The sequence below is a fragment of the Enhydra lutris genome, unplaced genomic scaffold (genome assembly GCF_002288905.1).
Source record: "Enhydra lutris kenyoni isolate GAN:26980312 unplaced genomic scaffold, ASM228890v2 scaffoldscaffold3, whole genome shotgun sequence".
In the NCBI taxonomy this organism is placed as follows: domain Eukaryota; kingdom Metazoa; phylum Chordata; class Mammalia; order Carnivora; family Mustelidae; genus Enhydra; species Enhydra lutris.
Genome location: NW_019154087.1, coordinates 63,610,914 through 63,629,078, shown reverse-complemented (window position 1 = coordinate 63,629,078; position 18,165 = coordinate 63,610,914). Strand labels below are relative to the sequence as shown.

Here is an 18,165-nt window from a genome sequence, read left to right as displayed (position 1 = left end):
CATACCTTTCTCTTTATTTCATTCTCTCCTTCTGGTGCTGTAAATCCTCCAGTACCTTCTTGAGGGTATATATAGGGTATATATAAAGGGCATACATAAACTAAGGTTTTGTGACTTGACTTTTCTGCTGCTTGTATTTTCCCTCTCTAAAATGAGTAATATAAGGGTACCACAATCCCGGACTTCAAGTTATATTACAAAGCTGTAGTGATCAAAATAGTATGATCTTGGCATAAAAACAGACTCAGAGATCAATGGTACAGAACAGAAAACCAAGAGAGGAACCCACAACTGTATGGTCAATTAATCTTTGAGAAAGCAGGAAAGAATATCCAATGGGAAAAAGAATGTCTCTTCAACAAATGGTATTAGGGAAACTGGACAGTAATATGCAAAAGAATGAAACTGGACCACTTTCTTCTAGCAAACACAAAAATAAATTCAAAATGGATTAAAGACCTTAATGCAAGACATAAAACCATAAAAACCCTAGAGGAGAACACAGGCAGTAAGTTCTTTCACACTGACTATAGCAACTTCTTTCTAGATATGTCTCACAAGACCAGGGAAATAAAAGCAAAAATAAACTATTGCAACACAGCAAAGGAAACAATCAACAGAACTAAAAGTCAACCTTAAGAATAGGAGATGTTTACAAATGACTTATCTGATAAAGGCTTAATATCAAAATATATAAAGAACTTACACAACTCAACAACCCAAAAAACAAATAACCCAATTAAAAAGCAGGCAGAAGACATGAATAGACATTTCTTCAAAGAAGATGTACAAATGACTAACAGACACATGAAAAGATGCAACATCTCATCATCAGGGAAATACATATCAAAACTACAATGAGGTATCACCGCACACCTATCAGAATAGCTAACTTAACAACACAAGAAACAACATGTATTGGAAAGAATGCAAACAAAGGGGAACCCTCCTGCACTGTTCATGGCAATGCAAACCAGTATAGCCACTCTGGAAAACAGTATGGAGGTTCCTCAAATATTAAAAATAGAACTACCCTATGATCCAGCAATTGCATTACTAGGTATTTACCTAAAGAATACAAAAATACAAATTCAAAGGATACATGCACCCTGATGTTTATAGCAACATTATCTAGAATAGCTAAACTATGGAAAGAGCCCAAATGTCCATCAACTGTTGAATGGATAAAGAAGATGTGGTATATATTACATTGGTATATTACTCTGCCATAAAAAAGATAAAATCTTGCCAATTAAATCAACATGGATGGAGCTAATGCTAAGAAAAATAAGTCAGAGAAAGACAAATACCATATGATTTCAGTCATATGTGGAATTTAAGAAGGGGAAATGAGCGAAGAGAAAAAAGAAAGAGAGGCAAACCAAGAAACAGACTCTCAACTTCAGGGAAACTGATGGTTAGCAGAGGGAAAGTGAGTGGAGAGATGGGTTAAATAGGTGATGGGGACTAAGGAGTACACTTGTGATGAGCACTGGATGAAATTTGAAAGTGGTGAATCACTATATTAAACATCTGAAACTAATATTGCACTATATATTAACTAACTAGAATTTAAATAAAAAATTTAAAAAACAACAACAAATGAAGGCTTAAAAATAAGCACAGACTTAAAAATAAATAAGATCTCTAGCTCCCAAATAAGAGATATTAAGGGCAAAAAAATGAATAAAAATAAATTCAAAATATAGAATTTTATATATACAAAATGCAAAAGAAGTTTTTAATGTAAGCATAAACTTCATAGAAAATAAAAGGAGTATGTCCTGGGGAGAAAGGTAATATACATGCACGAACCAGCAAAGATAAATGGACAGTAACAGGCTGGGAAATTTTCTAAAGCCCATTCTCAGGCTAAGAAGCTGGAAATGACAAAGTTTTGGGCAGTATATTTGGAAACAGACCCAAAGGCTGATCTCACTACAGTCAAACAGCAGGCTTAAATGTTCACTGGTATACTATTCTAAATGTATGCTATTTCCACTGTATTTCTGGTCACCAAGGCATAAAAAGATCTACCAGCAATCATGCTGTTGAGACAGATGTGCACCTAGCAAACAGCTCTATATAACAAAGTCATGTTCTTTCAGTCAAAAATAGCTCTATATAACAAAGTCACATTCTTTCAGTCGAAATTTATTACAATATTACATGTTAGTGGCAGTCACAAGATGCACTACCTAAAAACAGAAGAGTTTTCTATTCTCATGAAATATAAATCATAACGCAAGACAAATAAACACCAAAAAAATTAGTCAGAATATGCCAATATGATCCAGACATGTAAGTTTGAGTCAATTGAATATAAAAAAACAAAAGAAGACAGGCATTAAGTGAAAATAATCATAAGCGTTTTACTAGCGTTGAATGTATTATGAGTTAGTATTCCAAAGTACCAAGTTATATAGACTGACAGAACCACTGCAAACATGGTTTTGGAAAAACATGTAAAAATCAACAAAGGATTAGGTATCAGAATATAAACAATAAAACTTTTTGTGATTAAAACTAAAAATAAATCCAGTGGCGCCTGGGTGGCTCAGTCAGAAGAGTGTGGAACTCTTTTTTTTTTTTTTTTTAAGATTTTATTTATTTATTTGACAGAGAGAAATCACAAGTAGGCAGAGAGGCAGACAGAGAGAAAGGAGGAAGCAGGCTCCCTGCTGAGCAGAAAGCCCGATGTGGGGCTCGAACCCAGTACCTGGGATCATGACCTGAGCTGAAGACAGCGGCTCAACCCACTGAGCCACCCAGGCGCCCCTGGAACTCTTGATCTTAGGGTTGTTTGAGCCCCATGTTGGGTACAGAGATTATTTAAATAAACCTTTTTTTTAAAGAATTTATTTATTTTTGAGAGAAGGAGAGAGACAGAGGGAGCACAAACTGGGGGGGAAGGGCAGAAGGAGAAGCAGACTCCCTGCCGAGCAGGGAGTCTGACATGGGGCTTGATCCCAGGTCCCCAGGATCATGACGCGAGCTGAAGGCAGACGCTTAACCAACTGAGCCAGACTGGCACCCTTAAATAAACTTTTTAAAAATAAGTATATAAATGATAAAAAGTTTTAAAAATATCATTAAATGTTAAAATTCTAAGAGCAAAAGATGCTTTATATAATACGTATTTCAGGGGTGCATGGGTGGCTCAGTAAGTTAAGCATTGGATTCTTGATCACAGCTCACAGCTTGATCTCAGGGTCATAAGTACAAGTCCTATGTTAGACTCCACATCCAGTGTGGAGCCTACTTTAGTATTAATAATAATAATAATAATAATTCACATTTCAATTCAAAGCAATGAACACTTTCATAAAGCACATCCTGAAGCTGCCACAGGGAGTAGCTTTCTTCTTTCTTTCCAAATTATATAGATTTGCAGTAAAATCTGTTCTAAATAGTGCTTTGTATTTCCTAAGCAAACCAACTTGTTTATTCTTTCTTCTGTAATTTTAAATCCTAGAAATTCTTTCAAAATTCTGAACCTGATTTTGAAATTTCTCTTTAATTTACTTCACTACTCTAAAAGCTAAGTGGCAACTGTGCAATTATCATTGTTGTTATCTTTTTTGATACTGTTTTTCCTAAAGGTATTTGTGACTGATAATTCCTAATTAATTACCAGATACGGTTCTAAATTACCCAGCTAAAAGACTAGTCATTAATCTTCACAATCATTTGATAGCTAATCTATAGCTATTTGTAATGTTTGGAAAGCACTTCTATAAACTACTAGAGTTAAAGATACTCATGAACTAATGATTACATTTATTTTGCCATTACTTTCAGCTTAATTGGTACTCAAATTTACTAATTAGGAGATAAAAGATGAATATAATACATCAAAAGATTAATATCATTCATCCATATATTTAAAAGATTTTAACCTATAAAAATTGAGACTTTTAAATGTTAGGCAAACTTTAGGAACTGGCCTTCTTTTTCAAGCAAATTCATCTTTTCATGGCATGTTATTTTCCTATGGAAATACCAGCTGAATATGACATACTAACTTCTAATTCTTAGGTTGCCAACATTTCATAGCTGATAAATAAGATCTCTTTAAAAACAGCTGAGTCTTCCTATATGGAATATCAATCAGCATAGCTCAAAATGATCACTACCACAAACAGATCTTTTATAGAGGTTCTAACCCCACAAGAACAATGGTATGAGGTAACAGATACAATAAAGTCAAGTTATTAATATTTATAAGGTTAAAATATTTACTGATCTATTTTATACAAAGCATCTTGGTTACAAATCTGAATATTCTGGTTAAACTTAAGTTCTTAAATGCTAATACAACATTAACAGAGGGGTATCAAGTATAAGGCCTCGGCTAACCAAAAAAACTACTTAAGAGAATTATAAAAAAAAAAAAAAATAGCTACAAAAAAAGGCTTTCTGTTTTTGTTTTGTTCTGATTTTTTTTTAAAGTAAGTTCCACGTCCAGCATGGAGCCCAAGGCAGGGCTTGAACTCATGACCCTAAGGTTGAGACCTGAGCTGAAATCAACAGTCGGAAACCCAACTGACTGAGCCACCCAGGCATACCATAAAAAAATTTTGTTTAAGTTTCATAACAAAGAGAATCCTGTGAGGAAAACAAATCCTATACATAATATGCAGTATACCTTCACCACACAATAAACTTAAAAGCACTGTCTCAACAGGGTAATATATTTTGATAGGGTTCAGAACGCACTACCACAAAATATGGCACATCAGCATATTGAATATTTTAAGATGAAGGAAATTTGAGAAAAGGCAGCTGTAGGAGGAACTATCTGACCTCTCTGATCTCTCCCCCTCTCTAAAGACTCTCATGGGAGAGATGCCCTCCCTAAACCCCAGAGGAAAGGAGCATTCCTTATGCCGAAAAGAATCCAAATTAACGGGTCTTGCTAATTTCCCCCCAGTTTACTACATTTAACTCATACCCTCTGTCCTATTATTTTTCCATGACTTTCCACTCTTCATCAAACCTAGTATAAAAACACTCAGGCTTAATCCTTTCTTTATGTCTTTCATTTTCATGTAAAGGCTCCTATGTAATAACATAAAACATATTAAGTACATACATATGCTTTTTTTTTTTTCTGTTAAGCTCTATTTGTCAGTTTAATTTTCATGCCCAGCCAGGGACTCTAAGAGGGTCAAGGAAAAGTTTTTCCTCTCCGAAAATTCACATGATTCAAATATAAAACAGTATGTAGAGGCACCTGGGTGGGGTAGTCGATTGAGCCTTTGTTGGTTTCAACTCAGGTTGTGATCTCGGGTTCATGAGATCGAGCCCCATGTCAGACTCTATGCTTAGCGCAGAGTTGGCTTCAGATTCTCTCTCCCTTTCCCGCTGCCCTCCCACTCATGCTCTCTCTAAAATAAATCAATCTAAAAAAAAAAAAAACAAAAGCAAGAAACAGTATGTAGTATGTTTCCCTCCTTCCACTGGTCCTCACCTGCATAATTCCCAACAATCAAGAGATCAGTTATTATTATGTATCTTCCCAGGGTATTTTCGTGCATATACATACAAACATAAATTCTCATTTTCCTACCTGTTTTACTAATATGTGCTATACATTCTGTTCCATATTTTTGTCCGTTATATCTTAGTGAACTATTTCAGGATAGTTTTAATCTGCAATCTTACAAATGACTAAATTAAGTCTCTTTTTATATATCTAAAGTAATTTTTTGATAGGGGGAGGGCGGTAAGTTGAGAGAGAGAATCCTAAGCAGGCTTCACACCCAGCACAGAGACTGACGCTCAAGCTCACGACCCTGAGATCATGACCTAAGCTGAAATGAAGACACTTAACCAACTGAGCCAGCCAGAGGTCCTATAGTAATTTTTAACTTAGTTTTCTATGGCTTGTTTGATCATGTCTTTAGTCTATTTTTTCTATTGGGTTTTTTCTATCTTTTTCTAGGAGGGCTTTATATGTTAGCAATGTTACATTTGCTCTGCTTCTAAACAATTTGTTTATGGTATTTGGTTTGATTTTTTGATCACAAAGATTTTTGTTTGTTTTAATGAAGTAAAAACTTTAGTCTTTCTTTTCTCATTAATGGTTCTAGATTTTAAATTATAGAAAATTTTTATACAATCAAAGATTATAGAAGAATATTCTGTACTTCTCTTAGTACTTATTTATGGTTTTTCTGCCCTCCATTAATTAATCCATACTTTAAAAGTCCTAATGCTCCAACTTTTTTCCCCCCTAGGTCAACCTTCTATTGTCCCAACACCATTTACTGAACAGACCATCTTCTCCCTACTGATTTGAGATGCGTCAGTTATAATATACTAAAGCCTCTATGAAATTTCATGTATTTCTGGACTTTCTTTTCTGTTCTCCCAGTCAACCTATTTCATCATGTATCAATACTATATTTTTAAAATTACTGACATTTGGTAATATGTTTTAGCATTTGGTAGAGGTCAATCTCTTCTCATTACCTGTTACAGTTTCCCTGGATATTTTTATATATTTTGCTGTACTTTTCCTTAGTAATTAGCTTTGACAACTAATTAACTACTTTCTTCCCCACCAAAGGAAAAATGACTGGTTAGTATTTTCTTGATATTTCACTAAATTTATAAAATATCCAAAAGAAATGTCAAGTTATTATAACTTTATGATGTTGAGTCTTCCTATTCTAGGAAATATCCTTTTGCATTTCCTCATGCTTTTTGCATACCCTTTGGGAATATTTTAAGTATTTTTATACTTTTATAAATTTTTTATTAAAAATTTATAAATTTTATAAATATTTTAAAATTTTTCAAATTTTTGAAGTGTAGTTTAGAGATATATACAATATATTACCACAAATATACAGAAATTACATAAGTTGCCTAGAAATACCTGGGAGCACCTGGAAGTAGCAGGATGATGCTGACATTCAAGTTTGGACTTTAGTAATAAATACTTACTTACAAAATAGAAAAGGATTAAGGACAAAGAGAGATGACATGCAGAAAAAATTTTAAAATATGTGTATAAGAATGGATGGTCAAGGACATGGTTCACTTAAGACACTGAGCTATTCAGTAAAGCAATAAAATTAAAGCATTTCTAGGAGTGGTAAGCAATAAAAACAGCAAATAAGCATGTAAACGGTAAGCAGGTATTAGACTATTAAAAGTTTTGCAAACCATGAGGAGACAAAACTTCATAGTATAGGTAAAGGTACACTTTATTTATCCATGACTTGAAAAGACAACTATATGATTTACCACAGAGAAATTAAGAAATTATTTTCAAATGAATTTGACCCTATTATTCTACTTATATGCAGCTTCAAATAAACCTCCTACAAAAAAAAAAAAAGAATAAAAAAAATGGAACATAGCTATATACAATCTCCCAAGGAAAGGAAAAAAAAAAGGAGATTCTAAAGTAGGAAAAAAAAGACTCCTTGAGCAAATCTCAGTCAGGTTCCTCTGAATCCTCTTCCCAACCAGGTCCTGTCCATGCCAGACCTGCATCTCTGAGTTTCAGCAAGAATCCTGCTAAGTCAGGTTAGAAAGAATCCCCACCCTCAGTATCTGGTCACCCTGAAATCTGATCAAACTTCTCAACCCCATCATGCCCCAAGTGACACCTGGTCAACCTGGCCTGCTTTCAGAAAGAAGTCTGTTTAACCACCATCTTCCGTGACCCAGATGGTTCCTCTTGGTAATTTTCCACCCACTCAGCCTCTTCCCCACTCCTACCCTGCTCCTTAGCTATAAATCCCCAATTTTCCTCACTGTATTCAGAATTTAGCCCAGTTATACACTCAGGTCTCTTTTCCCATTGCAACAGTTCCTGAATAAAATCTTATTTTAGTGCTTTAACTGATGACACTGGTTCTCTTTAACAGTATCATCTATATATACATATACATATATATATATATATATATATAAAATCCTACACATATGCTATATTAAATAATGTTATTCATTCTCAAAGGCTTTAAATTCATTTTCAATACATTTTTAAAAAATTATCTCCACCAATTTTTCTGAATATAGTTTTGGAGAAATCCAGAATATGAAAAGTAAACTAATTCACTCAATTGTTTCCTTCTAGAATTTTAACTGGTCTAATATACAGATATTACATCAAAGTTCTATCAATTTGGGGTCTGAAGTTTATCTTTTTTTTTTTTTTAGTAAGCAACTCTAATAAAAACAAACTTTATTCTTTCATAATATGATTTCTGAGCAACACTTCCTTATTAACCCCAAGTGAAGATACAATTTAAACAGAGGCTTTCTAATCACTTAGTACTTTCTTAATCTCTATAAATACCACTTAACATATGGAAAACACTGTACAATTTAAAATAAACTTCTTTAAAAGAATATACTCTACCCTCAAAATTCCTTAGAATATGAGAATTTCTATGTAAATCAAAAGCTCCCCAGTTCCACAACGTGCTTAAAAATACACATGTAATAAATACCAAGTTAGGTTTGCCTTGGTAGGCAATATCAGATATATTTTTAAATACTTGTAGCAACAGCTAAGATATACAGAATACTTACTATATATTGTTTTAAGCATTTGGCATATTTTGTTCCGAGCGCATATACAATCTTCAGAGCAACACTAAAAGTGGGTAGTATTATCCTCATTTATACAGATGAAGACAGGAAGCACAGTGCCATAAAATATCAGTTAATAACTTACTAATTGTTTTTTTAAAAAGCCATCTTACTTAACCAATTTTAAGAACTGCCTAGACAGGTGCTCTCATGAAAACCTAGACTATAAATTCTTAAAAATTTTTAGATGGTAAATTAGCAATACCTATTAAAATATTTTATTTCATTTTATTTTATTTATTGGGAGAGAACGCTCACATGTGAGCAGGATGGGGGTTGGGGGGTGGAGGGAGAGAGAGAATCTCAAGTCAGGCTCAATCCCATGACCCTGAGATCATGACCTGAGCAAAATCAATACTAAGATGCTTAACCAACTGAGCTACCCAGGAGCTCCTATTAGAACCTTTTAACACATAAGCAGACTGCTGGAATTATGGGAATTTATTCTACAAAATAGGAGATATTTATATAAAAACAGACCCAACATTCCTCTAGGATAAATGAAAAGTTAAACTACATTACTTATGCAGTACATTGTAATAATATAAGTCAACAGATTTTTAAAATATCACCTCCAAGAATTTTTCCAAATAAATTTTGGAGAATGCCAGATATGAAAAGTAAAATTAAATTATCACTCAATCAGTCTTTCCTATAATAACAAGTAGCTTGATAGCATTCAGATGTTATTATCAAGCTCAGCTTTTGCTCTTAACTTTACTTCTCCATAATATGATGTGTTATATATACCTAATAATATGCAGCCACTGAAATTCATGTAAGTGTGAATAACTTTCACTTATTATTTTAAGTCATAGACCCATTCTATGTTGCAACAGTATAGGCCTAGACAAAATACAGTATCTAAAGTTTTGAGTTTTATTTGTTTAGAAAAAAATGTTTTAGAATAGTTCTCATAATTCAAGATACTCTAAATGCCTTAATTTAATTTTAATTAAAGAGTAGAAGCAATCTAGCATACCAAGTGAAAATAGAATTAATTAATTACTCAAGACAGAGTTTCATTTAACGCATTTTAAAACAGGAGAAGAGGGGTGCCTGGCTGGCTTAGTCAACAGAGCATAGGACTCTTGATCTCAGGGTCAGGAGTTCAGGCTCCACCATGGGCATAGAGGCTACTTAATTTAAAAAAGAAAACTGCTTCTCTCTCTGACCTTCTCCTCGCTCATGCTCTCTCTCACTGTCTCTCTCTCAAATAAATAAAATCTTTAAAATAAAAAAAAAAAGAAAAAAAAAAGAAGAAAAGGAAAAGATAAGCAACAACAACCTAGAGAACACATAAGAGAATAATGAAATTATGAAGGTTACTCTTAACAAGTACGTATTTGAAACCTTAAGACCAAAGTAAACAACACAGCGCAGTTACACTGGAAGACCCTATCACTGCTTATAAAATCTAGTTCAGCTGTTGGAGGAGAGAGAGATACAGTGACACACAGCTTCCCTGCTACAAAGGTGGCAGGAAATCTATCAAACTGGACAATAAAATTGCAATTGAGTTTCTTTGGCTTTTTATAGCAGCTGAATGTATCCTGATGTAACTCTGCAAAAGCTATACAATTCTGCAACATTAGTTTTTTACATACCAGTACTTTATCAAGAACCATGTTATAAATTTATGATATTGAGATTCTAAATGGCTGCAAAAAGAAAAAATAAGCATCACTTCAGTATCGCATATATAAAAATATAAAGCTTTAGAATGAATATTTCCAGAGAAAAAAATGTGGTTCCAATACTTCTGGCAGATTTTTAACAGCATGCTACAAATTGTTCACCTACTTACTGAATCACTTAAGCTCCATCTTAAACTTTAGTAAATATTGATTTGAAGCACCTTAGGATGTCAGTCGTCCATTTTATTTTAAAAACGGATGTCAAGATATTAAAAATCCAAAAATAATTAATATAGAATATTCAAATAAATTCTGTATAAATCTTATGAGAAAAGCTTTTCACCAATGAAAAAAATTCACATAAAGAAATAAAACTAAAGACACTTACTAAACTTTAAAGATAAAAATCACAGGAACCAATTTGTAACTCTAAGCTTTCCTCTTTCCCCTCCCAGGGTTAAGTAAAGATTTAGCATTTATTTTTAAAAGTATACTTTAGGGGCACCTGGGTGGCTCAGTGGGTTAAAGCCTCTGCCTTCAGCTCAAGTCATGATCCCAGGGTCCTGGGATTGAGCCCTGCATCGAGCTCTCTGCTCAACAGGGGGCCCGCCTCCCTTCCCCTCTCTCTACCTACTTGTGATCTTTTTCTGTCAAATAAATAAAATCTTTTTTAAAAAAAAAAAGTATACTTTAACAGCAAAAAAATTGTAAGTCCAGTTTTATGCAGATAAAAATTTTCTGCAATTGACTTAATCAGCATTAATTCCATTTTATAATTTTATTCCTAAAACTTGATTCAAAGACTAGTTCTTGAACCAAAAGAGGCAAAAGAGGCCTCTCCATAAAGTAACTATTTTCTGTTAAAGGTTTTAATATCTGCTTAAAGCCATATGTCACTGGAGTTAAGAAAAAATATAAACTAATTAAACCTGTATCTATAAACTATGTATAATATGTAAACTATAAATATATATAGATGCTAAGTTTTATGTAACAGTTTTAAATAAGCTATAAATACATATAAACCATATATAATAAATGCATAAACTATAAATATATACATATAAAACATACAAAGCATACTTTGGGTTTTCTGTGTATAAATTGAGTCTAAAAAATACTGATATCAGAACTACATAAGAATAGTTTATATTTTTCCTTCAACATTCTCTGCACTGTAACATGTTTCCAGAATGATAAGAAAGGTTTTCTTTAATAATAATTTTTTTAAAAGGATTAAGGGGTCTTAACTGGGGACCATATTCAATTGATGTAGAATTCCTCTGTATCTGCAATACTTTCCAAAGAGCTTATTATAGTAGCAGCTTAGTGTAAAGGTGGGAAGGGAAGTTAGTAAAATTAATTCCCCATACACTCAAAGGGGCACTCAAAATTAGGGTGCTTAAGAAAGGATGACTTCAAAACACAAATTTCTGGGAACATCCCATGACACTGAGATTAGGATTGTGAGATGAGGTCGAAGAGACTATAATAAAATACACATCCAACGTTACTCTGATGAGTGACTCCCAAACCCTACTGTGTGTGGTGATGACACAGGTGCTTTAAAAGATAGCTGGTGAAGCTATTTCATCCCTCACTGATAAAAGAAGACTGAGAAACTAAGGCACACACAGGGTGGCAGGGTACCACCCTGGGGCTAATAAATAGCCCCAAACAATAATGCTGTTTATTTTCCTTCTCCTTCCCACATCAAATATTTAATGTGCAACTGCCAAGTACTTAGCTCTATTCACAGTTCTATGGAGATATGAAGATATGTAAGACCTTTTGTCCCTGCTGATGAGACTTTACAATGAATATCCAAAATAAACCATGAGAACTGACTTTTAACCAATAACATGAGAGATTATAGGATCATCCATAATTAAATAGTAGTCTATATTTGCCCTATTACTTATCACCGCTCATCTTCGTTTACTAACCCCCAAGCAAACAATTCACCATGCTTTTTCCTCAGTAACATCACCTTTTTACCTTTGTGTATGTCAATTCCTCCACCAGTGATTCTCACCACCCCAAACTCTACATCCCCAAATCCTATTCACCCTTCAATGCTGTCATCAAATGACCTTTTTTCTACAAACCTCTCAGATGTCTTCATGTGAGGCTATCTTTTCACTGTATCTCTTCTATGCCACTTATTCCTTCTTGCCTTAGTTTTTTAGTCTTTTTGTACTAATATTATCTCCCATATTAGACAGTATCTTCTTTCAGGATAAGATGTGTTCCTGATTCATCTTTCTATCTTACATAGTAGCCAGAAAGTACTCAAACAGAAGAAGGTAGAAGAAGAAAAGGGAATAGCAGAAAGGAAAGAAAAAAGGGAAGAAAAGTGGTGGGCAACTGGAGTAAGACCTAGACACAGAGTAACTGAAAATGATCAAGAGAGACCAAGAGTACCTAACTATCCAAAAGAGAGAGTGGGGAGGAAAGAAGCAGGGACAAAACAAACACAGATTCACTAAGGATAAAACAACAAAAAAAGAAACAGACTGGGGGAAGGGTGAAGGCAGGGGTACGGAAAGGATGGAGGAATGCTGAAGGGAAAAACAGAGGGACAGGAAAGTCTGAGAGTGTGGCTAAAAGAAGAGACAAGCAAATGGGGGGAGTCAGCTGCCAGTGACAGAAGGCAGCACTAGGTACTGCACTAGGTACCCACAGTCAAAAGCAATAGTTAAGAGTTAAAGGGTACAAAAGACTGATTAGTTGAAGACTAGGGAGTGTGAGGAGGTAGATGGGGAGAGAAAGACAGGAGGAAGTCAGGGGAAGGGGAAAAGGAGGGAGAGAAAGGACACTTAAGATACCAACAGAAAATTAAGCACTGTGAATTCATACAAAATGTAATTCACTCATACATTCTGTATGAAAACTGTCATATAAGTGATTTAGTTAGCTAAATTCCTGAAAAATATAAAGGATTTTGTTAAGTACAAAGGAACACAAAGCCCATGCCATGTAAACAAAAATGAAGATTTAACAAAGACCGATATACTTTAAAAAGACTAGGACCAACACAGAGCAAATATTTTTGCCAAGTCAAACAGTGGAAGGTAAGGTAGGAAACTCTTTTTTCAAGGGAAAATGAAAGATAAGGTAGAAAAAACTATTTTGTTTAAAAAAATTACCTTATTTCCCTTTTTATGAAAATTAGAACAAAGTGTTTATGGAGGGAATAACATTATATAAGTTATTTTTAGCTTAATAAATCTAGAGGAAAATAATACCTAAGGCTACTGACCATTAGAAATATGCAGAGTCAAAGTGATCTAGACATGTATAAAAAACTACATACAAAATCACTGAGTGGGGAAAAAAACTTTAATGTAGGCAGAATACAAAACCTTGCAAAAATAAGAAATCTGAAGTGTCCTGGATTAGAAGGTAGACCATTACTTAGAATCTAGCAATTCTACTTATATTTCCTAGAGCAGTGCTCTTTTCAAATTGAAGATAATTCAGCTGGCTGATCACAGAATCAACTTGCTGGGGCATCATCAGCATTTTAAACATAAGAATGCATCTCTATAAACCAAAGTTTAGTAAGGGCAAATACTGTCTCCTGAAACCTAGGTTTCAGGTGTGTGAGAGGAGAAGGGTTTCTGTGAGTCCATCTACATACATATGCGGCTACTATAAACTTCTTACTGTAAGCCACAGTTATAAGAAGTATTAAACTGACCACTATAGGAAAACCACTGCCTTTGAACACCTCAGTTATTCACAGCACTATGAATGAACAAACCAAAGCTATATGTGACAATAAAAAAAAAATCTTAAAAATAAAAGGTTTGACAGAGAAAAAAAGTAATAGAAGCATCCACAAAGTATGATGTCATTTTCTTTTTTTATGTCACTTTCATAACTATAAAAATAGGGAAAACTAGATAATATATCACTTAGGAATACATTTTTTAATGATTTTTAAGAAGGAAATGATAAGCACAAAATTCAAAATGGTGATTAGGTTTGGGGTGGGGATTGGATAGGGAGAACCACACAGCATGTTAAGCTGGATAGTCACAATTCTTCCACTGTAACTGTTCACAGCATATATTGCTACACAAATTATTGGGGATATAAGTAATTCCTCATTTTAAAAGTTGGATTTATATCAAACATGAAGTGACTTGGGGCCTGAACTAGAATGTTGACAGTGAGAATGAAAACATGACTAGGAAGAATGATAGAGTTTGTTTTTTTTTTTTTTTTAAAGATTTTATTTATTTGACAGAGAAAGATCACAAGTAGGCAGAGAGGCAGGCAGAGAGAGAGAGAGAAGCAGGCTCCCCACTGAGCAAAGAGCCCGATGTGGGGCTCGATCCCAGGACCTGAGATCATGACCTGAGCCGAAGGCAAAGGCTTAACCCACTGAGCCACCCAGGCGCCCCAGAATGATAGAGTTTTGACAAAGGAAAATAGTCACTGAATAGTTCATTCTATTTTCTGCTACTTCTTTCATTAACTTCACATATATATCCTCATTGACCATTTCTATATTAGACACTTATGGTTAAGAAAATTTTAGAAACTTGCCTGAGTTTATACAAGTAAAAATTACTACACACCAGAATTCAAAGCCAGAACTACTCTGTGTCCAAACCCCATATTCTCTTTATTACTTATATAAATGGACTGGTAACTGGATATAAATAAATGCTCAAAAGTTCAAAGATACCTGAGGTACTTCATAGTCCAGCCTCTTTATTTTGTACGTAGAAAATTCAAGAGACTAGACTACTGCCCTAAATACCCTATGACTTCAGCAGTTCTCAAGATGTTTTGTCTCAGGATGCTTTACACTCTTAAAAGTACTGAGGCTCCCCAAAACGTTTTATTTATATGAGGTATAACTATTACTACTTACCATATTAGAAATTAGGAGTAAGAAATTTTAAAAATATTAATTAACTTTAAAACAACAAAAAGGATTACATTACTATGAACATTTCTTTAAAAAAGACTTTCAAAACAAAATAATGAGAAGAGTGCTAGGATTTCACATTTTTGCAAATCTCGAAATTCTAGCTTAATAGATGATGGTTGCATTCTAATATCTGCTTTTATATTCAATCTGTTGTATTATATACTGTTTTGGTCTATGTATATGAAAAAAAAAACCCACTTTCAAATAGATATGTAGCTGGGAAAGGAGGACCTCATACCTTCCTAAAAAGGTTTCCCAAGCTCCCAAGATTATACTTTTGTAATACTACTGCTCTCAAGATTATACTCCTCTAGCCATTCTTCTGAAGGACTTGAACAAACAGAAGTGCATAGAAAAAGCACTGAATTTACACCATTTTGAAAATCTGAAAAATCTAATTTATACTGGCACTCTGCTAACCTAGAATTCCCCCACATAGATATGAAATCCAATCCAATGTATATAAGACCCAAACTCAATCCTGTTCTTCTCATGATCATTTATAAAGAGGAAAACAATACTAGCAGAAAGTGGAGTTATGGACATTGGGGAGGGTATGTGTTACGGTGAGTGCTGTGAAACGTGTAAGCCTGATGATTCATAGACCGTATACCCCTGGGGCAAATAATACATTATATGTTAATTTTTAAAAAAGAATGTAGCAGCCTTCTTTAAAAAAAAAAAAAAAAAAAAAGATCTGGGCACCAGCACAAACTAAATTAAGTTAGATAAGAGATTGCAAACAATCTCTGTAAAGTACCAAATAGTAAATATCTTAGGGTTGGAAGCCATACAGTCTCTGTTGCAAATACTAAATACCTGTGGCATGAAAGCAGCCAGAGGAAAATATATAAATAAATGGAGGTAGTTATGTTTCAATAAAACTTTATTTACAAAAACCCATTAGGCTAGATTTGACTCTCAGGCCATATTTGACTGAACCCAGCCTTAGACAAAACTGGTAAGCTAAAAATGGAGTGATTAAAAGCCATTTTATAAAATCAAGTCTTTTTTTTAATTTAGCAATGGAAAGACTTGATTTTATAAAATGTCTCTTACAAACATAAATTAGTAGTGGTATCTTCCAATCTAAGCTATCTTTGTAAATCCTTATGATAGTAATATACCTTCCTCTCATTAAGTAATGAGAAAGCAGAATAAATAACTCTTAAGTACATTCAAATAACTAAAAATTATTCAAACACCTAAAAATATATATTTAGGAAATAATATACTCCAAAAGAATGGCAAAATATTTCAGAGAAATAACTATGATAGTCAATAAAACATTTAAAGATATATCAAATGTATCATTTCTATTCTTTATTCCTTCTAGTCAATTTATAATTTATATAATTATATTCCTTCTGAATACAGGAAGAGCTGTGAACAAGATACAAAGTACATAAACCATAAAAGAAATTAACAAATTTTACTGCATTAATTATTTGAAATGTAAAATTTCCTCAGAAGATACAAATATGAAATTCTAAAAATTAAGTCACTAAACCACAACTGGCAGAAGATATTCATAAATAATAGAGCAAGCAAGAGATTAAGACAAGAATATATCTGTAAAGCTCCTATGACACAATAATATAAATTAAAATTATGGCAATTCAACATTTAAAATTTGTCAAATTTGCAAATTTTAAAACTTCAGCCAAACCAAGTAATGAAGTAATGCAAAGTAATGAGAACTTACACATCACCAGCAAGCACAGAAATGGATATACCACTTGGGAAAAAAGTCTGCATTATTATCTAATGTTCAACACTTGCATCTTACAAGTCAGCAAGTCCACTTCTAGGAATATAGAAAGGGAAACTTCCAAATATATACAAAATGTATCAAAAATACTCATTGACCGGTAAATGAATAAAGCCATGCCATGGAATACAACACAACTGAGAAAATGAACACAATTACATGGGTCAATGTGGATGAATCTCAAACAATGACAAGTAAAAACAGCAAGCTACAGAAAATGTGTTTAACATGATACCATTTATATTAAGTATAAACATAAAAAGTAAAATTCTTTAGTGTTTAGACATGTGTGTGTTGTTAAAAATATATATAAGAAACAGTAACAATGAAACATCCAAATTAAGGTTAGCGGGGAAAGAGAGAGGGGCTAACAATGACAGACAAAGCAACTGGGATGGAGAATCCAATATCATAAATACCGGTAGATATATTATTCTTTATACCTTTTTGTGTGTCTAGAATATTTTGTAAACAATTTCAAACAAAAGCCATCCATAAATAACTAACTTACACTGGCTTAGGTTAAAAAAAAAAAAAGACTAGCAGCTTCTTTCAAATCAATTTTTTAACTGACTGTAATGTGAGCAAAGATAAAACATTAGCCTGAGCTTTTCTATTTACTCAACCACCTTACGTTATTAGAATAACGTCTCATCTTTGACTATACTGCGCCACCTTGTGTTCAAAAGCTTCAAAGTACCCTAAAATTTAGAGAACCATATCTACAAAAATATGTTTATGTTGTGGCATGAGGTTTCACTTTATTAAGTTAGGCATACAGAAAAATAACATTTGAAAAACATATTTTGATTCTAAAAACGTTGGAAAAACTTTCTGTCTAGAGATTCCCTTTTTTAGTTGTTCCTTTCACTGCGCTTTCAGAGAATAATGAGTAAAATCAAAATTTAAGACATTTAAAACACTAAAATACATTTTCATAAAAAAAAAACTTACCTTTGAATGTGTGATTGATAAGGTGTCTACCCACACACGCCAGCCACCCCACTCATATTTGACTGCATGGTAAAGTAGGATTCTGAATATGGCATACACCATTTCTGTTATCTTTTGCTCATCAGAATTCTTAGGATTGAAATAACAAAGAGAAAGCATCCACTCCTGCCATACAGAACACTGTAGCAAGCTCCTGAAAATTATAAAAGGATACTGAATTACTGGGGGGGGGGGGGGGG

General features: G+C 33.5%; 1 protein-coding gene across 1 annotated transcript in view; it reads right to left on the bottom strand.

Annotated features, from left to right (window-relative positions):
* LOC111153330 (LPS responsive beige-like anchor protein) overlaps positions 1-18,165 on the bottom strand; it is a 754,899-nt gene that overhangs the window by 579,183 nt on the left and 157,551 nt on the right. Inside the window, exon 22 of the mRNA XM_022512304.1 lies at positions 17,927-18,119. Coding sequence (XP_022368012.1) covers positions 17,927-18,119 — 193 coding nt within the window. The remainder of the gene's footprint in view (positions 1-17,926; positions 18,120-18,165) is intronic.